This window comes from Cherax quadricarinatus, chromosome 1, assembly GCF_038502225.1.
Source record: "Cherax quadricarinatus isolate ZL_2023a chromosome 1, ASM3850222v1, whole genome shotgun sequence".
Lineage (NCBI taxonomy): Eukaryota > Metazoa > Arthropoda > Malacostraca > Decapoda > Parastacidae > Cherax > Cherax quadricarinatus.
In genome coordinates, this window is record NC_091292.1 from 14,563,111 (window position 1) to 14,590,037 (window position 26,927).

A 26,927-nucleotide genomic window follows, 5' to 3' on the forward strand; every position below is an offset into this window, starting at 1 on the left:
ATGAGAACCTTCAAAACTAGGGAGGCCAAGCCCATGATGACACTCTTCAGGTCACTTGTTCTATCTAGGCTGGAATATTGCTGCACACTAACAGCACCTTTCAAGGCAGGTGAAATTGCCGACCTAGAAAATGTACAGAGAACTTTCACGGCGCGCATAACGGAGATAAAACACCTCAATTACTGGGAGCGCTTGAGGTTTCTAAACCTGTATTCCCTGGAACGCAGGAGGGAGAGATACATGATTATATACACCTGGAAAATCCTAGAGGGACTAGTACCGAACTTGCACACGAAAATCACTCACTACGAAGGCAAAAGACTTGGCAGACGATGCAACATCCCCCCAATGAAAAGCAGGGGTGTCACTAGCACGTTAAGAGACCATACAATAAGTGTCAGGGGCCCGAGACTGTTCAACTGCCTCCCAGCACACATAAGGGGGATTACCAACAGACCCCTGGCAGTCTTCAAGCTGGCACTGGACAAGCACCTAAAGTCAGTTCCTGATCAGCCGGGCTGTGGCTCGTACGTTAGTTTGCGTGCAGCCAGCAGCAACAGCCTGGTTGATCAGGCGCTGATCCACCAGGAGGCCTGGTCACAGACCGGGCCGCGGGGGCGTTGACCCCCGGAACTCTCTCCAGGTAAACTCCAGGTAAACTAAGAGCTGTTGTTTTGTTTATTCTACCTCAGCTCATTCCAAAGCCCAGGATGTGACCCACACTAATCGGCTAACACCCAGGCACCTACTTACTGCTAGTTGAACAGGGACAGGTGAAAGGAACATGCTCAATGTTTCCACCCGTAGCGGGGATCGAACCACGGACACTCAGTGTGTGTGAGCTGAGTGCGCTACGGGAAACCTTAACGCCACTCAAGAATACTTTAATCCCCAAAATAGGGATTAATGTATATTCTCAGTGCATATACACTGAAAGACATACACATCCCCGAGTGTGAGTCTGGTGTATAAGACCACCAGACACACACACACGAAGTCCTGAGACTCAACCAGGACCACGAGGTAAATTAACCTTTGTGGGTTGTATCCTGGGGAAAGACCTGACCACAACACTGACTACACTACCTACCTGGCTTATTAACCCTGGCTTAATACAAATAACTTAACACTGGAGGTTATTCTGGAGGTTACCTGGAGGTTATTCCGGGGATCAACGCCCCCGCGGCCCGGTCCAGGACCAGGCCTCCCGATGGATCAGGGCCTGATCAACTAGGCTGTTACTGCTGGCCGCACGCAGTCCAACGTGCGAGCCACAGCCCGGCTGATCCGGCACTGACACTGAGTGGGTTATTGTCCTGGTTAACAAGATTCACACACCAGCTCCAGTGAGTCAGGACGACATGACTCATACTCCGCACCCCACCACTTATAAACTTGACTCACCTTCCGAGTGCAGAACCGGCCTGACCTCTAACTCTTGGCCCTTTGACATTTTATTGTGCCAAGCCTGGAGAGCGAAACGTTGCTACGATAAAATGCCACATTAGTTGCATCTGTGTTCTTTTACCTAACATAGGATGATTTCTGCAGGAGGTACACCTTGGAGCTCCTTCAACTGCAGGAGGCGTCGCTGGGCCTTGACGCAGGGACTGAAGAAGGGCAGTGACCCTACCAGACGAAGGTACTCTGCCTGTGGCAGTGTCACCACTGCCTTGGTCTTGAACAATCTCTGCCCCACGAGGGGAAGAGACCCGAACATCCTGAATTATAAACTGGTGTCGGGGATCTGTTGGAGGAGCTCCTCCAGGAGCAACACCTACTGATCCAGCATGAACGTGAATATACTCATACACCCCCATAGACCCATATATGAACAGCAGGTGAAAGCAATACACTCTCAATAATTTCATGTTAACGAAATTATATACTTTAAGAGTTATGTGCTGTGAAGGACCTAGTAAGGCGAACAGGAGCGTCTCACCACAGATGAGTCAGATTAACTACTGCTGGGAAAATAAACAACACTGTAGGTCAGAATTAACGAAATCCGTTGAGACGAAATCGAATGTACTAGGCTAAATGGCCTGGTTGAGTGGGTAAGCCCTTGCCTGTGGTCACAGGCGTCTGGGATCACTTCTCAAGTGAATATTCCAGTAAAGCGATACGAAATATATAAATATACCGGGAGAACAAGTGAGACTGGCAAGCCTATGATTAGATTTTAAGGAGTCGTTTAAGAGCCGTGTGTGACATACTTCATAACTATCTTAGAGCATTCAGGGTCATTATAGAGCCCTCGCTTGAAGAGGGCTCTATAATGACCCTGAAGCTAAGTGTAAATTACCTAGGATAGTGTAAGTGTAAATTACCTAAGATAGTCCAAAAAGGTCAGACAAAGTGACTTATTTTCATGGCCCTCGTCTACCTCCTTTGAAATTTTCAGACTCATTCCAGGAGACCTGTACTTACATTCGTCCTTTTTTTTCAATCTTCTGCCCCAGAGTGAGGTACACAATGGGTAGCGGGCTGACCAAGGAGGGCCTGGAGGCTTCACCCCTAACGACCATAACAGAGCACCAGGGTGGCATCAACTGCATGGCGCTCTCAGAGGACAGCTCCCTCTTGGTGAGCGGCTCTGACGACCGCACCGTCCATATGTGGAGCACCAAGAGTGAACCCATCGAGAACCTCGGAGTTCTGAAGTGAGTCTCCAGTCACAGAACTAATAGGGCTTCTAAACTCTCGCCATTAAAGTGTTACGTCATGACTTTAACTCTGAGAAGCACTGCCAATGTTGCCTTCTTGGCTACATTTATCACTGCTAAAATATAACTTTGATATTATTTGTTTGCTACTTTTTTCATTAGTTTCCATTCAGAATGGTAGACTTCTCCTAGTGACTGCCGAGTAACACTGTTTTGTACTCTCAAGTTTTCTCACCACTGTCACACTTGCAAGTAAAAATGCCAAGAGTACAGCCATGTCCTTCACTGATATGTCACTAATTCCTGCTTTCGTAGTTATTCAAGTTTTTTTGCGCAAAACTTCTTCATTTCTACACTATTCTACATAAAACTGACTACTTTGCTTCCATGCTCACTTTATCTTCATTTAGTCCACTTTAGATAACAGCGTCAGGAGCACCGTCAGCAGGACCAACTACAGCATTGTGTGCAAAATTTCCCTTCCAGGTGTCGACAAATAAAGGAGTTTGGGTAGTTTAGCAATTCCTTCCTCCAACTCCAGTATCGTTCACTTCTGCTGCAATCATAAGGTTTTCATCTCTCAGTCCAACCTAATACAATTAACCAAAAAATAAATTATATGGTCCCTCAAGACACGTATTAGATATCTTACTCTATAGCTTTATTTCACATTAACAACTCTAGAATAGGGTCTCCTGTCATTAAGAGTCCCTGTCATCCATGATCCCTAGACAACCGCTACTTAGGCCATCAAAATAAAACTGTTGTGCCTCTCCTTCCTCAGCGGCCACACAGGCTTCATCCAGTGTGCCACTGTGTATGACACCTACGTCATCACCGGCTCTAAAGACACCACCATCAAGAAGTGGGACATGGCCACTGCTGCGTGTGAATACACATACACAGGTTCGTTCAGTTATCTCTCTCTCTCTCTCTCTCTTACTGTTGTTGCCGTCATAGTCTCCACCTCCAAAACCTAAGTCTAACTAACTGGTTTTCCTGAATGCATGTATGTATATGTATGATCTTACTCACACTTAGGAGACACATGAAATTCCCCCCAAAATTCCCTCACTCTGAGGAAGTTCGCTCACTAGTGTCTGCTGGACGCTCATACCACTGCCTCTTAAGACAGCATTCCCTTTTTTTTTCCAACCCTTCCTCGGACGGCCTCTACATTACCTTCCATCCTCCATACAGTTACAAACTCTCTTCAATCCACCTTGTTCCACTAAACCTACATTACTAAACAATCACTCTTCTGTTGTTTGAATTATACCTCCCATACTACATACCAACATATTTTCTCCAATTTTCTACTTAATATTTACTCCACATGTTATTTCAGACACATTACCACTGTCTTCAGTCACATCCTCGCTGCAACATTCAAACATAACGCTTCGCACTCATAAAATTGTAGGTGCCACTCTACTCTGATACATTCTTCCACTATTACCTGGAGTTTACCTGGAGAGAGTTCCGGGGGTTAACGCCCCCGCGGCCCGGTCTGTGACCAGGCCTCCTGGTGGATCGGAGCCTGATCAACCAGGCTGTTGCTGCTGACTGCACGCAAACCAACGTACGAGCCACAGCCCGGCTGATCAGGAACTGACTTTAGGTCCTTGTCCAGTGTCAGCTTGAAGACTGTCAGGGGTCTGTTAGTAATCCCCCTTATGTGTGCTGGGAGGCAGTTGAACAGTCTCAGGCCCCTGACACTTATTGTATGGTCTCTTAACGTGCTAGTGACACCCCTGCTTTTCATTGGGGGGATGTTGCATCGTCTGCCAAGTCTTTTGCTTTCGTAGTGAGTGATTTTCATGTGCAAGTTCGGTACTATTCCCTCTAGGATTTTCCAGGTGTATATAATCATGTATCTCTCCCTCCTGCGTTCCAGGGAATACAGGTTTAGGAACCTCAAGCGCTCCCAGTAATTGAGGTGTTTTATCTCCATTATGCGCGCCGTGAAAGTTCTCTGTACATTTTCTAGGTCAGCAATTTCACCTGCCTTGAAAGGTGCTGTTAGTGTGCAGCAATATTCCAGCCTAGATAGAACAAGTGACCTGAAGAGTGTCATCATGGGCTTGGCCTCCCTAGTTTTGAAGGTTCTCATTATCCATCCTGTCATTTTTCTAGCAGATGCGATTGATACAATGTTATGGTCCTTGAAGGTGAGATCTTCCGACATGATCACTCCCAGGTCTTTGACGTTGGTGTTTCGCTCTATTTTGTGGCCAGAATTTGTTTTTTACTCTGATGAAGATTTAATTTCCTCGTGTTTACCATATCTGAGTAATTGAAATTTCTCATCGTTGAACTTCATATTGTTTTCTGCACCCCACTGAAAGATTTGGTTGATGTCCGCCTGGAGCCTTGCAGTGTCTGCAATGGAAAACACTGTCATGCAGATTCGGGTGTCATCTGCAAAGGAAGACACTGTGCTGTGGCTGACATCCTTGTCTATGTCAGATATGAGGATGAGGAACAAGATGGGAGCGAGTACTGTGCCTTGTGGAACAGAGCTTTTCACCGTAGCTGCCTCGGACTTTACTCTGTTGACTACTACTCTCTGTATTCTGTTAGTGAGGAAATTATAGATCCATCGACCGACTTTTCCTGTTATTCCTTTAGCACGCATTTTGTGCGCTATTACGCCATGGTCACACTTGTCGAAGGCTTTTGCAAAGTCTGTATATATTACATCTGCATTCTTTTTGTCTTCTAGTGCATCTAGGACCTTGTCGTAGTGATCCAATAGTTGAGACAGACAGGAGCGACCTGTTCTAAACCCATGTTGCCCTGGGTTGTGTTACTGATGGGTTTTTAGATGGGTGGTGATCTTGCTTCTTAGGACCCTTTCAAAGATTTTTATGATATGGGATGTTAGTGCTATCGGTCTGTAGTTCTTTGCTGTTGCTTTACTGCCCGTTTGTGGAGTGGGTCTATGTCTGTTGTTTTTAGTAACTGTGGGACGACCCCCGTGTCCATGCTCCCTCTCCATAGGATGGTAAAGGCTCGTGATAGGGGCTTCTTGCAGTTCTTGATGAACACGAAGTTCCATGAGTCTGGCCCTGGGGCAGAGTGCATGGGCATGTCATTTATCGCCTGTTCGAAGTCATTTGGCGTCAGGATAACATCGGATAGGCTTGTGTTAACCAAATTCTGTGGCTCTCCCATAAAAAATTCATTTTGATCTTCGACTCTCAGTCTGGTTAGCGGCTTGCTAAAAACTGAGTCATATTGGGACTTGAGTAGCTCACTCATTTCCTTGCTGTCATCTGTGTAGGACCCATCTTGTTTAAGTAGGGGCCCAATACTGGACGTTGTTCTCGACTTTGATTTGGCATAGGAGAAGAAATACTTTGGGTTTCTTTCAATTTCATTTATGGCTTTTAGTTCTTCCCGCGATTCCTGACTCCTATAAGATTCCTTTAGCTTAAGTTCGATACTTGCTATTTCTCTGACCAGTGTCTCCCTACGCATTTCAGATATATTGACCTCTTTTAGCCGCTCTGTTATTCTTTTTCGTCGCATGTAAAGGGAGCGCCTGTCTCTTTCTATTTTACATCTACTCCTCCTTTTTCTTAGAGGAAAAAGTTGAATTTGGTGAATGTTCCCTCGTGACTAATCTCATTATGTCGGTCTGGGACTCCGCGCATACATGTCTGAACCTCAATTATGTTGTGATCTGAGTATATTGTTTTTGATATGGTGACATTTCTTATCAGATCATCATTGTTAGTGAAGATGAGGTCTAGTGTATTCTCCAGTCTAGTAGGCTCTATTATTTGCTGGTTTAAATTGAATTTTGTGCAGAGATTTAAAAGCTCGTGTGAGTGTGAGTTTTCATCAGAGCTGCCTCCTGGTGTTATTACTGCAACAATATTATTTGCTATATTCCTTCATTTTAGGTGCATTAAGTTGAAATCCCCCAGGAGCAAGATGTTGGGTGCAGGAGCTGGAAGATTTTCCAGACAGTGTTCAATTTTTAACAGCTGTTCCTGGAATTGCTGGGATGTTGCATCTGGAGGCTTGTAGACTACCACAATGACTAGGTTTTGGTTCTCGATCTTTACTGCTAAAACTTCCACTACATCATTTGAGGCATTTAGCAGTTCTGTGGAAACAAGTGACTCTGCAATGTACAGGCCAACCCCCCTTCCTTTTGCCTGTTCATTCTGTCACATCTGTATAGGTTGTAACCTGGGATCCATATTTCGTTGTCCAAGTGATCCTTTATGTGGGTCTCAGTGAAGGCCGCGAACATTGCCTTTGCCTCTGCAAGCAGTCCACGGATGAAAGGTATTTTGTTGTTTGTTGCTGGCTTTAGACCCTGTATATTTGCAAAGAAGAATGTCATCGGACTGGTGGTATTGTTGGTACTGGGGGGGGGATTTTTTTTCCGGCATTAGTATCTGTATCTGTTGGTTTGGAGTGGAGGCCATCGACTGTGGTTCCGCTCCAGGAATGACTGGATTTGGTGTACGATTTCTGCCATTTCCTGCCAGTTTTTTTTCCTTCCTGGCACTAAAAAACCTCTCCCTCTTGAGTGGCTGTGGCTACCCAGGTTTTTCCATGGCCTGGATGTTTTGTATCTTTTTGTCCCCTTTAGATGGTGTGCCAGATGACTGTGAAACAAAAACCTGTAACTGTTTTGCATGATGGTAGGATTGCTGGTTTCTTTTTCTGTCTCATAAACACGCTAAGATAACAGGGATATCTTGCTACTCCTACTTACACTTTGGTCACACTTCACAGACACGCACATGCATATATATATATACATACATCTAGGTTTTTCTCCTTTTTCTAAATAGCTCTTGTTCTTTTTTATTTCTTCTATTGTCCATGGGGAAGTGGAAAAGAATCTTTCCTCCGTAAGCCATGCGTGTCGTATGAGGCGACTAAAATGCCGGGAGCAATGGGCTAGTAACCCCTTCTCCTGTATACAATTACTAAAAAAGAGAAGAAGAAAAACTTTATAAAACTGGGTTGCTTAAATGTGCGTGGATGTAGTGCGGATGACAAGAAACAGATGATTGCTGATGTTATGAATGAAAAGAAGTTGGATGTCCTGGCCCTAAGCGAAACAAAGCTGAAGGGGGTAGGAGAGTTTCAGTGGGGGGAAATAAATGGGATTAAATCTGGAGTATCTGAGAGAGTTAGAGCAAAGGAAGGGGTAGCAGTAATGTTAAATGATCAGTTATGGAAGGAGAAAAGAGAATATGAATGTGTAAATTCAAGAATTATGTGGATTAAAGTAAAGGTTGGATGCGAGAAGTGGGTCATAATAAGCGTGTATGCACCTGGAGAAGAGAGGAATGCAGAGGAGAGAGAGAGATTTTGGGAGATGTTAAGTGAATGTATAGGAGCCTTTGAACCAAGTGAGAGAGTAATTGTGGTAGGGGACTTGAATGCTAAAGTAGGAGAAACTTTTAGAGAGGGTGTGGTAGGTAAGTTTGGGGTGCCAGGTGTAAATGATAATGGGAGCCCTTTGATTGAACTTTGTATAGAAAGGGGTTAGTTATAGGTAATACATATTTTAAGAAAAAGAGGATAAATAAGTATACACGATATGATGTAGGGCGAAATGACAGTAGTTTGTTGGATTATGTATTGGTAGATAAAAGACTGTTGAGTAGACTTCAGGATGTACATGTTTATAGAGGGGCCACAGATATATCAGATCACTTTCTAGTTGTAGCTACACTGAGAGTAAAAGGTAGATGGGATACAAGGAGAATAGAAGCATCAGGGAAGAGAGAGGTGAAGGTTTATAAACTAAAAGAGGAGGCAGTTAGGGTAAGATATAAACAGCTATTGGAGGATAGATGGGCTAATGAGAGCATAGGCAATGGGGTCGAAGAGGTATGGGGTAGGTTTAAAAATGTAGTGTTAGAGTGTTCAGCAGAAGTTTGTGGTTACAGGAAAGTGGGTGCAGGAGGGAAGAGGAGCGATTGGTGGAATGATGATGTAAAGAGAGTAGTAAGGGAGAAAAAGTTAGCATATGAGAAGTTTTTACAAAGTAGAAGTGATGCAAGGAGGGAAGAGTATATGGAGAAAAAGAGAGAGGTTAAGAGAGTGGTGAAGCAATGTAAAAAGAGAGCAAATGAGAGAGTGGGTGAGATGTTATCAACAAATTTTGTTGAAAATAAGAAAAAGTTTTGGAGTGAGATTAACAAGTTAAGAAAGCCTAGAGAACAAATTGATTTGTCAGTTAAAAATAGGAGAGGAGAGTTATTAAATGGAGAGTTAGAGGTATTGGGAAGATGGAAGGAATATTTTGAGGAATTGTTAAATGTTGATGAAGATAGGGAAGCTGTGATTTCGTGTATAGGGCAAGGAGGAATAACATCTTGTAGGAGTGAGGAAGAGCCAGTTGTGAGTGTGGGGGAAGTTCGTGAGGCAGTAGGTAAAATGAAAGGGGGTAAGGCAGCCGGGATTGATGGGATAAAGATAGAAATGTTAAAAGCAGGTGGGGATATAGTTTTGGAGTGGTTGGTGCAATTATTTAATAAATGTATGGAAGAGGGTAAGGTACCTAGGGATTGGCAGAGAGCATGCATAGTTCCTTTGTATAAAGGCAAAGGGGATAAAAGAGAGTGCAAAAATTATAGGGGGATAAGTCTGTTGAGTGTACCTGGTAAAGTGTATGGTAGAGTTATAATTGAAAGAATTAAGAGTAAGACGGAGAATAGGATAGCAGATGAACAAGGAGGCTTTAGGAAAGGTAGGGGGTGTGTGGACCAGGTGTTTACAGTGAAACATATAAGTGAACAGTATTTAGATAAGGCTAAAGAGGTCTTTGTGGCATTTATGGATTTGGAAAAGGCGTATGACAGGGTGGATAGGGGGGCAATGTGGCAGATGTTGCAAGTGTATGGTGTAGGAGGTAGGTTACTGAAAGCAGTGAAGAGTTTTTACGAGGATAGTGAGGCTCAAGTTAGAGTATGTAGGAAAGAGGGAAATTTTTTCCCAGTAAAAGTAGGCCTTAGACAAGGATGTGTGATGTCACCGTGGTTGTTTAATATATTTATAGATGGGGTTGTAAGAGAAGTAAATGCGAGGGTCTTGGCAAGAGGCGTGGAGTTAAAAGATAAAGAATCACACACAAAGTGGGAGTTGTCACAGCTGCTCTTTGCTGATGACACTGTGCTCTTGGGAGATTCTGAAGAGAAGTTGCAGAGATTGGTGGATGAATTTGGTAGGGTGTGCAAAAGAAGAAAATTAAAGGTGAATACAGGAAAGAGTAAGGTTATGAGGATAACAAAAAGATTAGGTGATGAAAGATTGAATATCAGATTGGAGGGAGAGAGTATGGAGGAGGTGAACGTATTCAGATATTTGGGAGTGGACGTGTCAGCGGATGGGTCTATGAAAGATGAGGTGAATCATAGAATTGATGAGGGAAAAAGAGTGAGTGGTGCACTTAGGAGTCTGTGGAGACAAAGAACTTTGTCCTTGGAGGCAAAGAGGGGAATGTATGAGAGTATAGTTTTACCAACGCTCTTATATGGGTGTGAAGCGTGGGTGATGAATGTTGCAGCGAGGAGAAGGCTGGAGGCAGTGGAGATGTCATGTCTGAGGGCAATGTGTGGTGTGAATATAATGCAGAGAATTAGTAGTTTGGAAGTTAGGAGGAGGTGCGGGATTACCAAAACTGTTGTCCAGAGGGCTGAGGAAGGGTTGTTGAGGTGGTTCGGACATGTAGAGAGAATGGAGCGAAACAGAATGACTTCAAGAGTGTATCAGTCTGTAGTGGAAGGAAGGCGGGGTAGGGGTCGGCCTAGGAAGGGTTGGAGGGAGGGGGTAAAGGAGGTTTTGTGTGCGAGGGGCTTGGACTTCCAGCAGGCATGCGTGAGCGTGTTTGATAGGAGTGAATGGAGACAAATGGTTTTTAATACTTGACGTGCTGTTGGAGTGTGAGCATAGTAACATTTATGAAGGGATTCAGGGAAACCGGCAGGCCGGACTTGAGTTCTGGAGATGGGAAGTACAGTGCCTGCACTCTGAAGGAGGGGTGTTAATGTTGCAGTTTAAAAACTGTAGTGTAAAGCACCCTTCTGGCAAGACAGTGATGGAGTGAATGATGGTGAAAGTTTTTCTTTTTCGGGCCACCCTGCCTTGGTGGGAATCGGCCTGTGTGATAATAAAAAAAAAAAATAATAATCCTCACTATTTCTAGTGGAGTCCTCTTGTTTGCTATTTCCTGTGGTATTTCTAGTTTGCAATATTGGTTTTATCTTATCTTTGACTACACTTGTTTCCCCACTACGGCTCCTGTCCCCTATGAGGTCATTTATATGTATTCCTTCCTGCGTATAATTCCCGACTACCTGGACAAAATCTCCAGCTTCACCATTACTGTCTCCCAGGACAGCACCTCCAGCTTCACCATTACTGTCTACCAGGACAGCACCTCCAGCTTCACCATTACTGTCTCCCAGGACAGCACTATCAGCCCCACATTTACTGACTACCAGGACTTCATCTCCAGCCTTACAGTTTCTGACTACATGGCCAGTATCAAGGGCAGTACCATTCAGCCCAGACTTTTTATGTTCCCATCTGTTGTAGAAAGCTTCCAGGTTGTCTATGAAAGCAGCTTTGATGTTATCCTCTTTTAATGCCCTTGTGATTTTAGTCCACAGATTTATCTCATTTGGGCATACCCAAAAACACTTCCCTGTTTTAATACTGCTTGTAGCTAGTTCTTGGATATCTGCACAAGGGGCGTGACACCAATTTCCACAAAAATGACAATTTATCCATGTGGAAGCCCGTTTGTTTGATTGACTGCAGACTACACAGAGCTTCATAATGATTTGAATGGTTGATTTACTGTAATTATACTAGCAACCTCTTGAATACTCTATTAATAACCTCCTTATATGAAGCTCTAGCTATTTGTATTTCTATTTCTAACTGTGTACGTTCCTGATTTATATTTATTGTTTGTGTTTGATAAGGGCGCCTACAACCCCATCCGTTTACAGTCTGCTTTATTGTCCAACGAATCCGTTTGAAACCAGTCAAGGGTTCGGACCAGTCAAGGGTTCGGACCAGTCGAGGGTTCGGACCAGTCGAGGGTTCGGAACCAGTCTGATCTGATCAGTGGGTCACTTATTTAAAACATGCTGGTCGGTGATTTGAGCTAACACATGAAGGATCTACTGGAAATTATCTACCCGAGTAATATGTGATTTGATTGATACAAAAGTATAACTTGCGTGTTGAAGAACCGGTGACTGCTGGCAGCTCCTACAATGACGAACGGTCGAGCCTCAACCTTTGTTTATCAATCGCTGTATCTAGCTTTTCTAGGTTTTTTTCGTCTCCATCACAATAAATGCTATATTAACACTATAGTGCACTGGTGGAAATTTTGGAGGAAGGACGCTTTTTCTGTAGTAATAATTACTTCTCGTTGTGTATATTGCGACCGCTGGTAACTACAGGTTATATGAAATTCACAGTATACGTCTGGTATTTCAAGAAAAAAGAAACTAATTGAAGTCATTCCACTCCACTAAGTACCATTATAATACTGGTTAGTTGCTACTACAACATTGTATTCTGCTATTCACTGGTATCACTAGATTATATGCGAGTACACTAGCAGGTCAGGAAGATTATTAAAACAGGTGACCTCTGTGGTAAGTTTCTGCGACTTCTGGCACCTGCCTCTAGAGGCTTATCACTTCATTTACAAATTCACCTGTTTTCAAATGACACTTTAGCCTTTATCATCTATATACTAGGGAGCCACTGTAGTATACACTATACACTGTGTATACACAATGTTATCAGGGAGACTTTCTTTCCTCTGACAAAGAAACGTTCTATTATTATTATTTTGCACACGGAACACAGGCCTATGATTCCCCTCTGGCAGTAACCTCTGCTAGGTAGTGCACACTAATTCTCCTTTTTTGACTCAGTATATAATGTTTTCCGACCAAGATTGGTTCCATGCGCTAGAGGGATGTATTGTATAGGATTGATGGCACAAATTAAAGTTCTACCACGTTTACCAAACACGTCTCATAATTCTTCTCTTTTCCATACGCTATTCTCACTGTCGATGCATTAACACTATTACCTACTTCTCACAGTCCAATTTTTATTCTAAACCAGGCAGTTCTCGAAATTAAGTATTTATACTCCATCTTTTGTTATCACGATTATTAATTCATCAGTAACTTCATTCTTCAATTAGCTCTTAATCTCCTGTATATATTCCACTTCATTCCTCTAACTCATTCCTACTCCAACTCTTCCACCATTCTCATCTTGTATCACTCAGTGTTATTACCTCCCGCATCTTTCCGTCTACAATATTACTTATCAGTTTTTTTGTTCAGTATCTTTATTTACATTTAATACATGTACAAAAATGGGGATAACCAAACCTTTGATTCTGCCGATAAATGTAAAATTTCATGCCTTCGCGACTCGAGCACCATCGGAATGGTGGTTACTAACTGCTAGTATGGTTGCAGGTCACACAGGTCGTGTCAACCGTGTCATCTGCTCCGGGGAATTTCTCTTCAGCACCTCCCACGACAAGACGGCACGAGCCTGGCTCTTCCACACCCATGACGTCCACGATCCCTCACAAGCCTGCATCAGAGTCTTCGAGGTACTTCTCCCATGCAGCTCTCTGCTGTGTACTCTGTCATGCACTCTCTGCTGTGCACCCTGCCATGTAGCTCTGTCCTCAGGATTCCTTCAAGAGGGGGGTGGGGTTGTTGTGATGTTGGTAAAGGGCTTTTGATTCAGGAAACTGGAGCTAACCCTCGTTCCTTGGATCAAATCTGATTACATTTCCAGGCGCTTATGGCCCATGCAGATTTAGTTCTATGCTTGGAATATAATAATAATGATGTCAACAGGAGTAGAATACTACAATAGCGTACCCCGTTCTCTCTCTTTCCCTGCATTTCGACGGTTCGATTACCTGGAGTGGAAAAAACATATGGCCAAGTTTCCTTATACCCCTGCTGTCCCTGCCCACCATCAGTAAAAATTGGTACCTGTGTGTTTGCCTACTGTTGTGGGTTGCATCTCGGAGAACAATGTAAGAACACCGCAGTCTTGCTGGAATGTCATACATTGTGTAAGCAATTCAGTATTGCGTAAGAAAACTCCAATACTGCTAGAGTGACATATCTTGTGCAAGAAAACACCCCCAGACGTGCTGGAATGTTATGCCCTGTGTAAGACAACTCTCCAGTTTGCTGGAATACTATATATTGTGTGACAAAACTCCAGTAACTGCTGGAATGTCATATCCTATTTAAAAAAACACTTTACTCCTTCCAGAATGTTACATCGATGTAAGAAAACACCCCAGACCTGTGTAGGTAAACTATAGCACCTGCTGGAAGTATTAAAGTATTGGGTTAAAAGTAACTCTGTACCGTACGATGTTAAGAAAACATCCCTTTCCCCAGGGACACACAGGGGTGGTCTCGGCCGTGATCTTCGTGCCGGGGCAGGACACTGGTGTCCCCGACGATAATGGCTTCAACATCAACCCTTCAGACATCCTCATCACCGCCAGCTTTGACAACACCGCCCGTGTCTGGTCCTTCGACACCGCTCAGTGCCTCAAGGTCGGTCAACCAAGCGTAAATGTATACTTTATACACATACATATATATAGCTATACACATACGCATATTTATCCTCATAGTTTCCCAAACAAAAGCGTAATAAACACTGACACAAATGAACCCACAGAGGATAATAATATAGAAGATTTGACGAGTACCTTATATTTCTTACTCACACTGTTGAAGTATAAATTCAAAACATGCAGTACTGTTCAGCTCTATATTTTAATTTCTAATATACATGTAGTAATACCTGTATTCTGAAACAGTCAATATTGGAGTTGATACAGCCATTGGTGTATCAACTAGTCGAGTTGATGTTTATTCGGTACGTTCACTCACAGCATGAGTGGTGCTGCCAAGTAATATTGCTGAGACAAAAGCTTAAAAAAGATCCTTAACAAGAAATTTAATCTAGTAACTCAAGCAATCCTCACTAATTAGTGCTATTTGTAATTTTCTCTTTAGATTTGTAGTTCACGTCTAATATCGTATTGTAATATATTTTCGGGATACATTTATAAACATTGTGTGTGTTGAGGCAGACATTTAAGGGCCACAAGATGCCCATCACTTGCATGGACACGGATCCTAGTGGACACATCCTGTACACAGGCAGCCAAGACCAGAGCATCATAGCCTGGGATATCACCAGGGGAACCAAGATCAAGGTACGTTAAATGCTGCACCAGCCTCCACTGCTCTTCTCTCTGCAGCAATACCTTACTGCACCACTCTCCTCCATTCATCACATCATTTTAAACAAACACTGCTACAGGCTTATTGGTTGATGACTGAGACGCTTGTGCAACATTTGGGTGTCATTATTGTGGAAACATTTCGCCAGCCAGTGGCTTCACCAGTCCAGTACAGAGAGTGGTGGAAGATGAGAAGGAGTTTGAGGTAATCAGTCCCTCAGCCTGGATATGATGCGTTCAGTCTGTCAGTCCTGAAAAAGTACAGTAAGATAAGATAAGATAAGATTTCGTTCGGATTTTTAACCCCGGAGGGTTAGCCACCCAGGATAACCCAAGAAAGTCAGTGCGTCATCGAGGACTGTCTAACTTATTTCCACTGGGGTCCTTAATCTTGTCCCCCAGGATGCGACCCACACCAGTCGACTAACACCCAGGTACCTATTTGCTGCTAGGTGAACAGGACAACAGGTGTAAGGAAACGTGTCGAAATGTTTCCACCCGCCGGGAATCGAACCCGGGCCCTCCGTGTGTGAAGCGGGAGCTTTAGCCACCAGTCCACCGGGCCACCAATAGTATATGCGCGGAGAATGGTCTTATATACCGAGGACAAAATTATCTATATGATACCCGTCAGACAAAATAACATTTTGGGATCTTGATTCAGGGGATTCTTCATTACTTGCCTAACCTATAAACATGGCCTAATACCACTAGTGCACGTATTTTGTCCACCGGTGACGCTACCTCCAACTACTTCACCTCACCTGTCTGCAGCACTGTAGCCCCTCCGTGCATATGCTTTACGTTTTCAAGACTGAGGGACTGATTACCTCAAACTCCTAATCTTCCATCTTTCTTCTCTATTGGACTAATGAAGCCACTGACTGGCGAAACGTTTCCACAGTGAAGATACACAAGTGTTGCACAAGTGTCTCATTCATCTGCATCATATAGTTTATAAATATGAAGACTATTTTCATTCCCAACTATAAATGATTATAACTGTGACCATAATTTTTAAAGGGGTAAACCGGTAAGCCAGCGGAAGGCGTCAATCAGATGACCAAAAGCTCCAACGGCGGGTCATCATCTGACTAAGACCTGCGTCAGGAAACACTTTCCTGTTTCCTGACGAAGCTTACATAACCTAACCTTCATGCTTGGGAATTTACACTTATCCACAGTGAAATGCATCTGCCACTTTTCAGACCATGACATTAGTTTGCCCAAATCTTCTTGAAGTTCAGTGGTATCTTGCTCAGAATTTATTTTTCGACCTATTTTAGTGTCATCAACGAATTTGGTCATATATTTATTATTATTATGATGATGATGATGATGAGGGAGCGCTAACCCCGTAGGGATTATACAGCGCCTGGGTAGGGGGGGATGGAATGCATTCAGGCTCAATTCAGGGAACTGGAGAACGGCTTCAATCCTCAAGAACAAGATCCCCGCATCAGCATCAAGGAACCTCCTCTGAGGGGACTCGTATCTTTGTTATTCCTCGTTCAGGTTATTAACGTAGATTATTTACAACAACGGGTCTACATCGCTGAGTGGTGCCCACTCACATTTCGCCCAATTTATGCAAACTCTCTGCTTTCTATTGGTCAGTTATTTCTCGATCCATGGTATTGCAATGTTTGTCCAGCCAAGAATTAATACCAGTTGCCGTGGACAGCCATTCATTTCTTACTTCTTTCCTTGGTAAAATGCCACATATTATAGGGTGCCCTCCCTTCTTTCTAATTAGAGGGCGCCCTTTTTCTTTTTATTCATAAAATATATTTATTTTTCCCCTGTGTTGAGACGGATTTTCACTGAGTTACGACAATAATAAATTTTCACTCTGCTCATTCAGCAAAGTGACCGTTGATATTTTTTAGGATAAAAAAAATAGCAGTTTTTCCTTAATTGAGAACGACAGTTGAACTCATATTGAGAGATATACATCTCTCGGTGTTTAAGACATGTACAACACTTGTGTATCTTCATTGTGGAGACGTTTCTCTAGTCAGTGGCTTTATAAGTTCAATACAGAGGATAGTACTGTATTATTATTATTATAATCAAAAAAGAAGCGCTAAGCCACAAGGACTATACAGCGCTGAGATAGTACTGTAGCCTGTAATATTCTGCACAATAAAGATATGCAAGTGTTGTACATGTGTCGTACGTATTCTTCTACTTGCCAGTTTAGTAAAGTGTTCATATCACACCAACACCTGAGATCTACACCCATCACAGCCCCGATGGAAGCAATACAACTTCCTGTACACCATGAACCATTCCCATGAAACCCACCATTTTAAAGGTGATCATTCATCACTGTGTTCCTGACAATACTGGTGATCCCCAGGTAGTGGAAGATGCCCATGATGGTGCCATCCTGTATCTACGTGTAGTCAACCGCCTCATGTACACTACTGGCACTGACAACTATGCAAAGTGCTGGGCTAGGGACGGCCTGGAGAACACACGCACGTACAAGGACCACACGGACAGTGTTACCGCTGCCAGGTTTCATAACGGAGTCCGTGAGTGTCTCTCCCATCTCTTAACTTATTCTCTGACATTTAATACATGTATGGAAAAATGAAGGTGCCAAAGGACTGGCAGAATGCGAACATAATGCTTTTGTATCAGGTGGGGAGACGATAAGAAAGATATTAAGAATTATCAGTGAATACGTCTGTTGTGTACTGAGTAAAGTGCACACTAGAATTACTATCGAAAGAACTGGGAAAAAAATAGAAAGATTGCAGATGAACAAAGGAGGATTTAGGAAGGAATGTAGATGTGTAGATCAAATGATTGGTCAGTTAATGGGCCTTAAAGTTTATCAACTACATCAGGGGGTTCCCAACCTTTCCTATGCCTTGTAACCCTAGGAAATGTTTCATTAATGTTGCAATACTTGTATTACAAGAGTAATATCACATTTGAAGATGAAGTCAAATTTCTAATTTTTGAATCACAAACTGAACCAAATACGGTACTGTGGGTGAACAAATTGAACTCAAAATATAAGCTTTTAATTCAGTGCATAAATGTAGATATATATATATATATTTTTTTTTTTCAACAAACCGGCCGTATCCCACCAAGGCAGGGTGGCCCAAAAAGAAAAACGAAAGTTTCTCTTTTTAAATTTAGTAATTTATACGGGAGAAGGGGTTACTAGCCCCTTGCTCCTGGCATTTTAGTCGCCTCTTACAACACGCATGGCTTACGGAGGAAGAATTCTGTTCCACTTCCCCATGGAGATAAGAGGAAATAAACAACAACAAGAACTAGAAAGAAAATAGAAGAAAATCCAGAGGGATGTGTATATATACATATATATGCTTGTACATGCATGTGTAGTGTGACCTAAGTGTAAGTAGAAGTAGCAAGACGTACCTGAAATCTTGCATGTTTATGAGACAGAAAAAAAGGACACCAGCAATCCTACCATCATGTAAAACAATTACAGGCTTTCGTTTTACACTCACTTGGCAGGACGGTAGTACCTCCCTGGGCGGTTGCTGTCTACCAACCTACTACCTAGGATATATATACGTATATATATACAGTGTATATATATATATATATATATATATATATATATATATATATATATATATATATATATATATATATATATATATATATATATATATATATGCAAAACAACCACTCTGAAAGAATAGAGAAATTCCAAGCGCTTTCGTGACTACTCACATTATCAATGTGAGTAGTCACGAAAGCGCTTGGAATTTCTCTATTCTTTCAGAGTGGTTGTTTTGCATATTCTGAAATCACCTGTTTACTGTGATCTTATTGCATATATATATATATATATATATATATATATATATATATATATATATATATATATATATATATATATATATATATATATATATATATATATATATATAAATTGAACAATTAGAAAAGTTTTTGGTAAAATAAACGGAATTATGCTTTCCATTGGGACTCATTGTCGCACCCCCCTGGTGGTGCCATCTCGCACCCCCCTGGTGGTGCTATCTCGCACTCCCCTGGTGGTGCTATCTCGCATCCAACTGGTGGTGCCTGCACCCCCCCTGATGGTGCCTGCACCCCAGGTTGGGAACCCCTAGACTACATGGTTACTACAGCTGCATATCACCCCCAGTCTAGAATACTTTAATACCTAGTGTATATATTAAACTGTCGGCAGATATACAGAGACAGAGTATGTACAGTAAAAGAGAAAATAAGAATATTTTTCCAGTAAAAAATAAATCTTACACAGGGATGTGTTTAATTTGTTTAGCGATGTCGTAAATGGCGTGAATGTTAGTTTTTTGTTGGGAGATACAGACTTTATATATAATAAATCTGATAAAGTATAGGCAGTCATTTTTGATATTTGCTAGTGACACAGTGCTTGTCCTAGATTCTTAAGAGAAACTGCAGCAGTTTATGGAAGAGTTTGAGAGGGCGAGTGAAAAACAGAAGGGAAGTTAAACGTGAACATAGAAAAGAGGATTATTATTATTATAATCAAGGGGGAAGCGCTAAACCCGGAGGATTATACAGCGCCTGGGGGAGGATGTGGAAGGCATTCAGGCTTAATTCGGGGAACTGGAGCACAGATCCAATTCCCTAAATCAAGAGCCCCTCACCAACATCAAGGAGCCTTCCTTGAGGGGATAGAAAAGAGGAAAGTGTTGAAAGCACGAAGTCTAGACATTGAAAACTTGGCTGTCACATTTGAGGGGAATACTGTGGTGGAAGTAAGTGGATGTATCGGAAGACGTCTGTGAAAGATGATCTGAATAACAAGAGATGAGATTCAGCAGGTAACTGCTGGAGTGATGAGGAGTCCGATTAATAAAATAAGTTTATTAACGGGTTTCAGAAGTGGGATTTACCAGAGTATTATAATGCTAACACATTTATATGAGTGAGGTACGGTCTCTGAACGTTGAAGCGAGGAGGCGGGGGCGGCGGCGGTGACTGGAAGCAGTGAGGATGTGCTTAATATCAATAAAATTATAATCTCGTGCAGATAATAAGTGAAAAAATAGAAGACAATATGGGGATGGAATATATACCTCAGGGAGGAGAAGAGAGACTGATGGACTGGTTTCGTTACTGAGAAGGTATGAAACATGAGATGTTAACCAGTATGTATGGGCGTATTAGATCGAAATGAACAGAGACGAGAGGGTTTTTATTTCACACACACACACACACACACACACACACACACACACACACACACACACACACACACACACACACACACACAGACACGGTAGATCTGGTCACAATCATGGCAAGTTACAGAGGTAATGAATCAACCTCACTCCTATACATGGTTACAGTCATGAACAAATTACAAAGTAATGAACCACTGATACGTCCACACCTGGTCACAATTGTAATGAGTTATAAATACAAATATTAAGTGGATCATACACCCACACTAGCGCGTGCCGCACACACATACACACACCAGGGCGCACGCACGGACATGTGCACACGAGCGTACAAATATATGCATACACACAAGGACGCACACCCACACACACACACCCACACACACACCACACACACCACACACACCACACACACACACGCAAACACACACACACGCAAACACACACACACACACACACACACACACACACACACACACACACACACACACACACACAGCGAAGAGGCGGGGCCAGGAGCTGTGACTCGACCCCTGCAACCACAAATAGGTGAGTACAAATAGGTGAGTACACACACACACACACTCACACACACACACTAACACACACACACACACTAACACGCTAACAGGTCTAGTGTGTAATCGACATGTGCCTAGGACAAAATGGTAACTAACACACACACACACACACACACACACACACACACACACACACACACACACACACACAAACAAGTATGAGGAATGGCACGAAAGAATCAAAGAGACATCCCCAGACATAATAGCGCTCACAGAAACAAAACTCACCAGAATAATAACAGATTCAATCTTTCCATCCGGATACCAAATCCTCAGGAAAGACAGAGGGAGGAGAGGGGGAGGAGGAGTTGCACTGCTCATTAAAAACCAGTGGGATTTTGAGAAAATGGAAGGAATGGATGGCATGGGCGAAAGGGACTACTTAGTAGGAACAATCCAGTCTGAGGGACCTAAGGTGATAATTGCAGTAATGTACAACCCACCACAGAACTGCAGGAGGCCAAGAGAAGAATACGATGAGAGCAACAGAGCAATGATCGACACACTAGCCGAGGTGGCCAGGAGAGCACACATGGGGGGAGCAAAGTTACTAGTTATGGGTGATTTCAATCACAAGGAGATTGACTGGGAAAACCTGGAGCCCCATGGGGGTCCCGAAACATGGAGAGCCAAGATGATGGATGTGGTACTGGAAAACCTCATGCATCAACATGTTAGAGACACTACCAGAGAGAGAGGAGAGGATGAACCAGCAAGGCTGGACCTTGTATTCACCATGAGTAGTTCGGACATCGAGGGTATCATGTATGAAAGGCCCCTGGGAGCTAGTGATCATGTGGTTCTGTGCTTCGACTATATAGTTGAGCTCCAAGTGGAGAGAGTAGCAGGAATAGGCTGGGAAAAACCAAACTACAATAGGGGGAACTACTCAGGCATGAGGAACTTCCTTCAAGACATTCAGTGGGAGAGGGAACTGACAGGAAAACCAGTACAAGAAATGATGGACTATGTAGCAACAAAATGCAAGGAGACAGAGGAGAGGTTTGTTCCCAAGGGAAACAGAAATAATGGGAAGAACAGAACGAGTCCTTGGTTCACCCAAAGGTGTAGGGAGGCAAAAACTAGGTGTACTAGAGAATGGAAAAGGTACAGAAGACAGAGAACTCAGGAAAATAAAGAAATCAGCCGAAGAGCCAGAAACGAATATGCACAGATAAGAAGGGAGGCTCAGAGACAATATGAAAATGACATAGCATCAAAAGTAAAGACTGACCCGAAGCTGTTGTACAGCCACATCAGGAGGAAAACAACAGTCAAGGACCAGGTAATCAGACTGAGGAAGGGTGATGGGGAATTCACAAGAAACGACCAAGAGGTATGTCAGGAGCTCAACACAAGATTTAAAGAGGTATTTTCAGTGGAAAGCAGTAGGACTCCAGGAAATCAGAACAGGGGGGCACACCAGCAAGTGCTGGATGAGGTACATATAACCAAGGAGGAGGTGAAGAAGCTGCTATGCGAACTTGACACCTCAAAGGCGGTGGGACCAGACAACATCTCTCCATGGGTCCTTAAAGAGGGAGCAGAGATATTGTGTGAGCCATTAACAAAGATCTTCAACACATCATTTGAAACTGGGCAACTCCCTGAGGTATGGAAAATGGCAAATGTAGTCCCAATTTTTAAAAAGGGAGACAGACATGAGGCACTAAACTACAGACCTGTATCACTAACGTGTATAGTATGCAAGGTCATGGAGAAGATCATCAGGAGGAGAGTGGTGGGGCACCTGGAAAGAAACAAGTGTATAATTGACAACCAGCACGGTTTCAGGGAAGGAAAATCCTGTGTCACAAACCTACTAGAGTTTTATGACAAGGTGACAGAAGTAAGACAAGAGAGAGAGGGGTGGATCGACTGCATATTTTTGGACTGCAAGAAGGCCTTCGACACAGTTCCTCACAAGAGGTTACTGCAAAAGCTAGAGGATCAGGCACACATAACAGGAAAGGCACTGCAATGGATCAGAGAATACCTGACAGGGAGGCAACAACGTGTCATGGTACGCGACGAGGTGTCAGAGTGGGCGCCTGTGACAAGCGGGGTTCCACAGGGGTCAGTCCTAGGACCTGTGCTGTTCTTGGTATATGTGAACGACATAACGGAAGGGATAGACTCAGAAGTGTCCTTGTTTGCAGATGATGCGAAGTTAATGAGAAGAATCAAATCGGACGAGGATCAGGCAGGACTACAAAGAGACCTGGACAGGCTACAAGCCTGGTCCAGCAAGTGGTTCCTTGAATTTAACCCTGCCAAATGCAAAGTCATGAAGATTGGGGAAGGGCAAAGAAGACCGCAGACACAATATAGTTTAGATGGCCAAAGACTGCAAACCTCACTCAAGGAAAAAGATCTGGAGGTGAGTATAACACCGAGCATATCTCCTGAGGCGCACATCAATCAGATAACTGCTGCAGCATACGGGCGCCTGGCAAACCTACGGATAGCGTTCCGATACCTCAGTAAGGATTCGTTTAAGACTCTGTATACCATTTACGTCAGGCCCATACTGGAGTATGCAGCACCAGTTTGGAATCCACACCTAATCAAGCACGTCAAGAAATTAGAGAAAGTGCAAAGGTTTGCAACAAGACTAGTCCCAGAGCTACGGGGATTGTCCTACGAAGAAAGGTTGAGGGAAATCGGCCTGACGACACTGGAGGACAGGAGGGTCAGGGGAGACATGATAACGACATATAAAATACTGCGCGGAATAGACAAGGAGGACAAAGACGGGATGTTCCAGAGAAGGGACACAGACACAAGAGGTCACAATTGGAAGTTGAAGACTCAGATGAATCAAAGGGATGTTAGGAAGTATTTCTTCAGTCATAGAGTAGTCAGGCCGTGGAATAGCCTAGAAAGTGACGTAGTGGAGGCGGGAACCATACATAGTTTTAAGGCGAGGTATGATAGAGCTCATGGGGCAGGGAGAGAGAGGACCTAGTAGCAATCAGCGAAGAGGCGGGGCCAGGAGCTGTGAATCGACCCCTGCAACCACAAATAGGTGAGTACACACATTAACCACGCCTATGACTTACCCTTACAGTGTACACAGTTTGCAACGACGGCATTGTCCGTGCTTTCGACGCCAAAAGCGGCTCTCTCAAGCGCAAGTTCCTAGGGCACAAGAATGCAGTGACATGTCTAGCAGTGTGTGTGAACCAGCAGGAGGACCAGGTCTACACCAGGCTCGTCACGGGCGACAACAATGGTATTCTCATCGTCTGGAACGCTACTGGCATTAGGTAAGTGTGGAAAAAGACATTTGTGTACACTTCAGGATATTCAAAGCAACGTTTCTCTACGAGTGGCTTCTTCAGGACTGAGGAAGTCACTCGTGGCGAAACGTTTTATTTAATAAATGTCCTGACTGTACACAGTGTCTTTTTCCACATTTTGTCTACATTACCGTACCATTTACAACCTAGTTTTAGGTAACAACAACAACAATAGCTTCCCTCAGGGAAGATCTGTGTATAAGCATCACTTAGAAAAGCTAACTTCAGACGACGTTTCGCTTTATCCTGGCCCAGTGTCGAGTCCATCACGGATCGAAACGTCGTCATAAGTGCCCACTTCTGAGTGATGGTTAATTGTGAATTGTTGCAGCCACGGTACCTCAGGGTTCCTTGATATCTGTGAGAGGGCTCTTTTTCCAAAGAGTGGGATCTGTCCTCACTTTTCTTGGATCGAACATGATTGCCTTCCATTCCCCCAGGCGCTGTGTGACCTCTGTGAGTCACAACAGCTGCTGCTGTTGCTTCTGCTCTTAATGCTGCTGTTTTCATTCCCTCATTATATTGTGTTTTATCATACATTCCCCTTTTCGATTCATTCCTTTAAATCTTATTTCTCTTTTTCCCATTTCTCCATCCCAACTTGCATCAGCTGTACAAAATTCAGCCCCCTGTGACTTGTAGGTCGTGTGCTCGCTCTGGTTTTCCAGTTTTCTCTGTAATTAAGTCAATTGTGGTCTGGTCTTGAACGCTCATCACTTTTTAACGGAGTCATTTCCTTGAGCTGACGCGCACTTTAGGAGACACAGGAAGCTGCACTCTACTGACTTGAGCAGACACAAGAATCTCCACACTACTGACATACTGACCTGAGCAGACACAGGAAGGTGTGGTGTGTTTCAAAATTATTTCGTCTATTCCTTGATCGCCCGGAGGGAGGGAATGGAAGAAAAAGGAAGGAAGGAAGAAAAGATCTTTGAAGACTATTTGACATAATCACTACGGGGGAATGACTGTAACATATCTTTAAAATGCTTTGATATGTCGATAATAAAAGTCCCAATAACGTGGTTGGAATCATTCACAGCTAACCCAAAATTTACACACAAGACTTTAGTAGTATAAGTGACGTTTAAGTCAGTTGAAACTTTTTTCTCCAAAGTGGGAGCTAGATGCACATGGTTGCTAAAATTCCTTCTAGAACATTGTAACCTCTTCCGTGAAGGTCCTCTCGCTTAAGTGGCCTCAATTTCCACTTTCTACCACAGGATAAAGGTTGTATTAATAACGAACAACTTGAAAGTGATGTGACCGAAATGCTCTTAGTAATCATGGGCTTTATGCATGCACAACTAAATGTTACCCATCTCTCTACATTATTATAATCATAACTAAGCGCTAAACTCACAAGGGTCATACAGCCATTTATGTACAAACATTGTATCATGCTGAAATAAAATTATTATTATTATTATTATTATTATTATTATTATTATTATTATTATTATTATTATTGTTATTATTGTTATTATTATTATCATTATTACCATCATCATTATTATCATTATTATGTTTAATTTTTAAAAGGGGTAGACAGGTAAGCCAGCAGAAAATCTCGGTCATGTGACCCCTCGCCTCCCCCCCCCCCAAAAAAAATAGTTTGAGAATTATCTTCTCACGAAGCCTCTTTTGTTCTGGTTCCTGAAGAATGTAACTTAGCCTAGTGTAATGGTTGCAGTGACAATATTTGTTCTGTGTCCTGACAAATTTTACCTAACCCAGTGTAAAGATCGTCGTGGCAGCATTTTCTCTGTACAGTTCTTGAAAAATGTTAGCTTACCTAAGCTTGAGTTGTAGTGACGGTGAACACAATGGAAATAAGTCACTTTGCCTCACTTTTGGGGGTTATCCTACGTAACTTACACATGTTAATATATATGATAATTTGTATAACTATTTATGTGTACCTGTACCTAAACTTACTTATTAACGTCTATTTGTGTTTACAGTTCCGAGGTACCAATGGTGACGATGGACCAGGAGTACCAGTGTAAGCAGAACCAGCGACTGGAGGAACTGAACCAGCACCTGGACGACTATGTCGCTGACGACCCCCTCACCAAATCGTCGACTACCTCCCTGGGCGGGGGTATGAATACAGACGAGATTGACAACTTGGGAATCATAGACGATGACTAGGATACACCTGAGGCATAGACCAGTGCACCGTGTAATGAATAAAGCCTCATTTAGACTTAAAACACTGAGTATAGGCCCACCATGATATTTTTCCCCTGTATTATATTTTTTTCTAAGTAAAATTTATAATAATTTCTCTCGGGTCTTATTTAAACATCCCCTAATAAAGAACGTGAACACAATAAATATATACCTGAACTTCCTCTGTAAAGGTTGTCCTAACCTGTGACAAGGCACACAATACCAAATTTTGAATAATAATAATAATAATAATAATAATAATAATAATAATAATAATAATAATAATAATAATAATAATAATAATAATAATAATAATATTATTATTATTATTATTATTATTATTATTATTATTATTATTATTATTATTATTATTATCCTTATTTCTGCAAGTACATGTACATGTACACCTTATACACACCATAGCTGACATCAATGACATACTAATATATAGAAAGCCCCTTGTTATGCAGAGCATTTCTGGAAAAAAATAGGTCAATTTTATCTCCAGGATGCGACCCAGACCAGTCGGCTAACATCCAGGTACCTGTTTTAGTACTAGGTGAACAAGGACAGCAGCTGTTTTAGGGAAATGTACCGAGGATTGAACCACGGATCCCAATATGTGGTCTGAGTGCCCTAGTAGTCGAGCTGTGGAATATGTGCTTTCAAATTATTGTGTATGTACA

General features: G+C 42.7%; 1 protein-coding gene across 4 annotated transcripts in view; it reads left to right on the plus strand.

Annotated features, from left to right (window-relative positions):
* Positions 1-26,356, plus strand: part of LOC138854146 (WD repeat-containing protein 86-like) — an 82,518-nt gene extending 56,162 nt beyond the window's left edge. For 3 of the 4 annotated variants that reach the window (XM_070095603.1, XM_070095548.1, XM_070095653.1), the window contains 8 exons: positions 2,463-2,663; positions 3,451-3,572; positions 13,169-13,308; positions 14,123-14,284; positions 14,830-14,955; positions 17,345-17,522; positions 23,832-24,030; positions 26,031-26,356. In XM_070095603.1, the coding sequence (XP_069951704.1) occupies positions 2,476-2,663; positions 3,451-3,572; positions 13,169-13,308; positions 14,123-14,284; positions 14,830-14,955; positions 17,345-17,522; positions 23,832-24,030; positions 26,031-26,220 (1,305 nt within the window). In that variant the 5' untranslated portion in view covers positions 2,463-2,475 and the 3' untranslated portion in view covers positions 26,221-26,356. The remainder of the gene's footprint in view (positions 1-2,462; positions 2,664-3,450; positions 3,573-13,168; positions 13,309-14,122; positions 14,285-14,829; positions 14,956-17,344; positions 17,523-23,831; positions 24,031-26,030) is intronic. The other variant, XM_070095707.1, reaches the window with a different exon arrangement.
* The last annotated feature ends 571 nt before the right edge of the window (positions 26,357-26,927 follow it).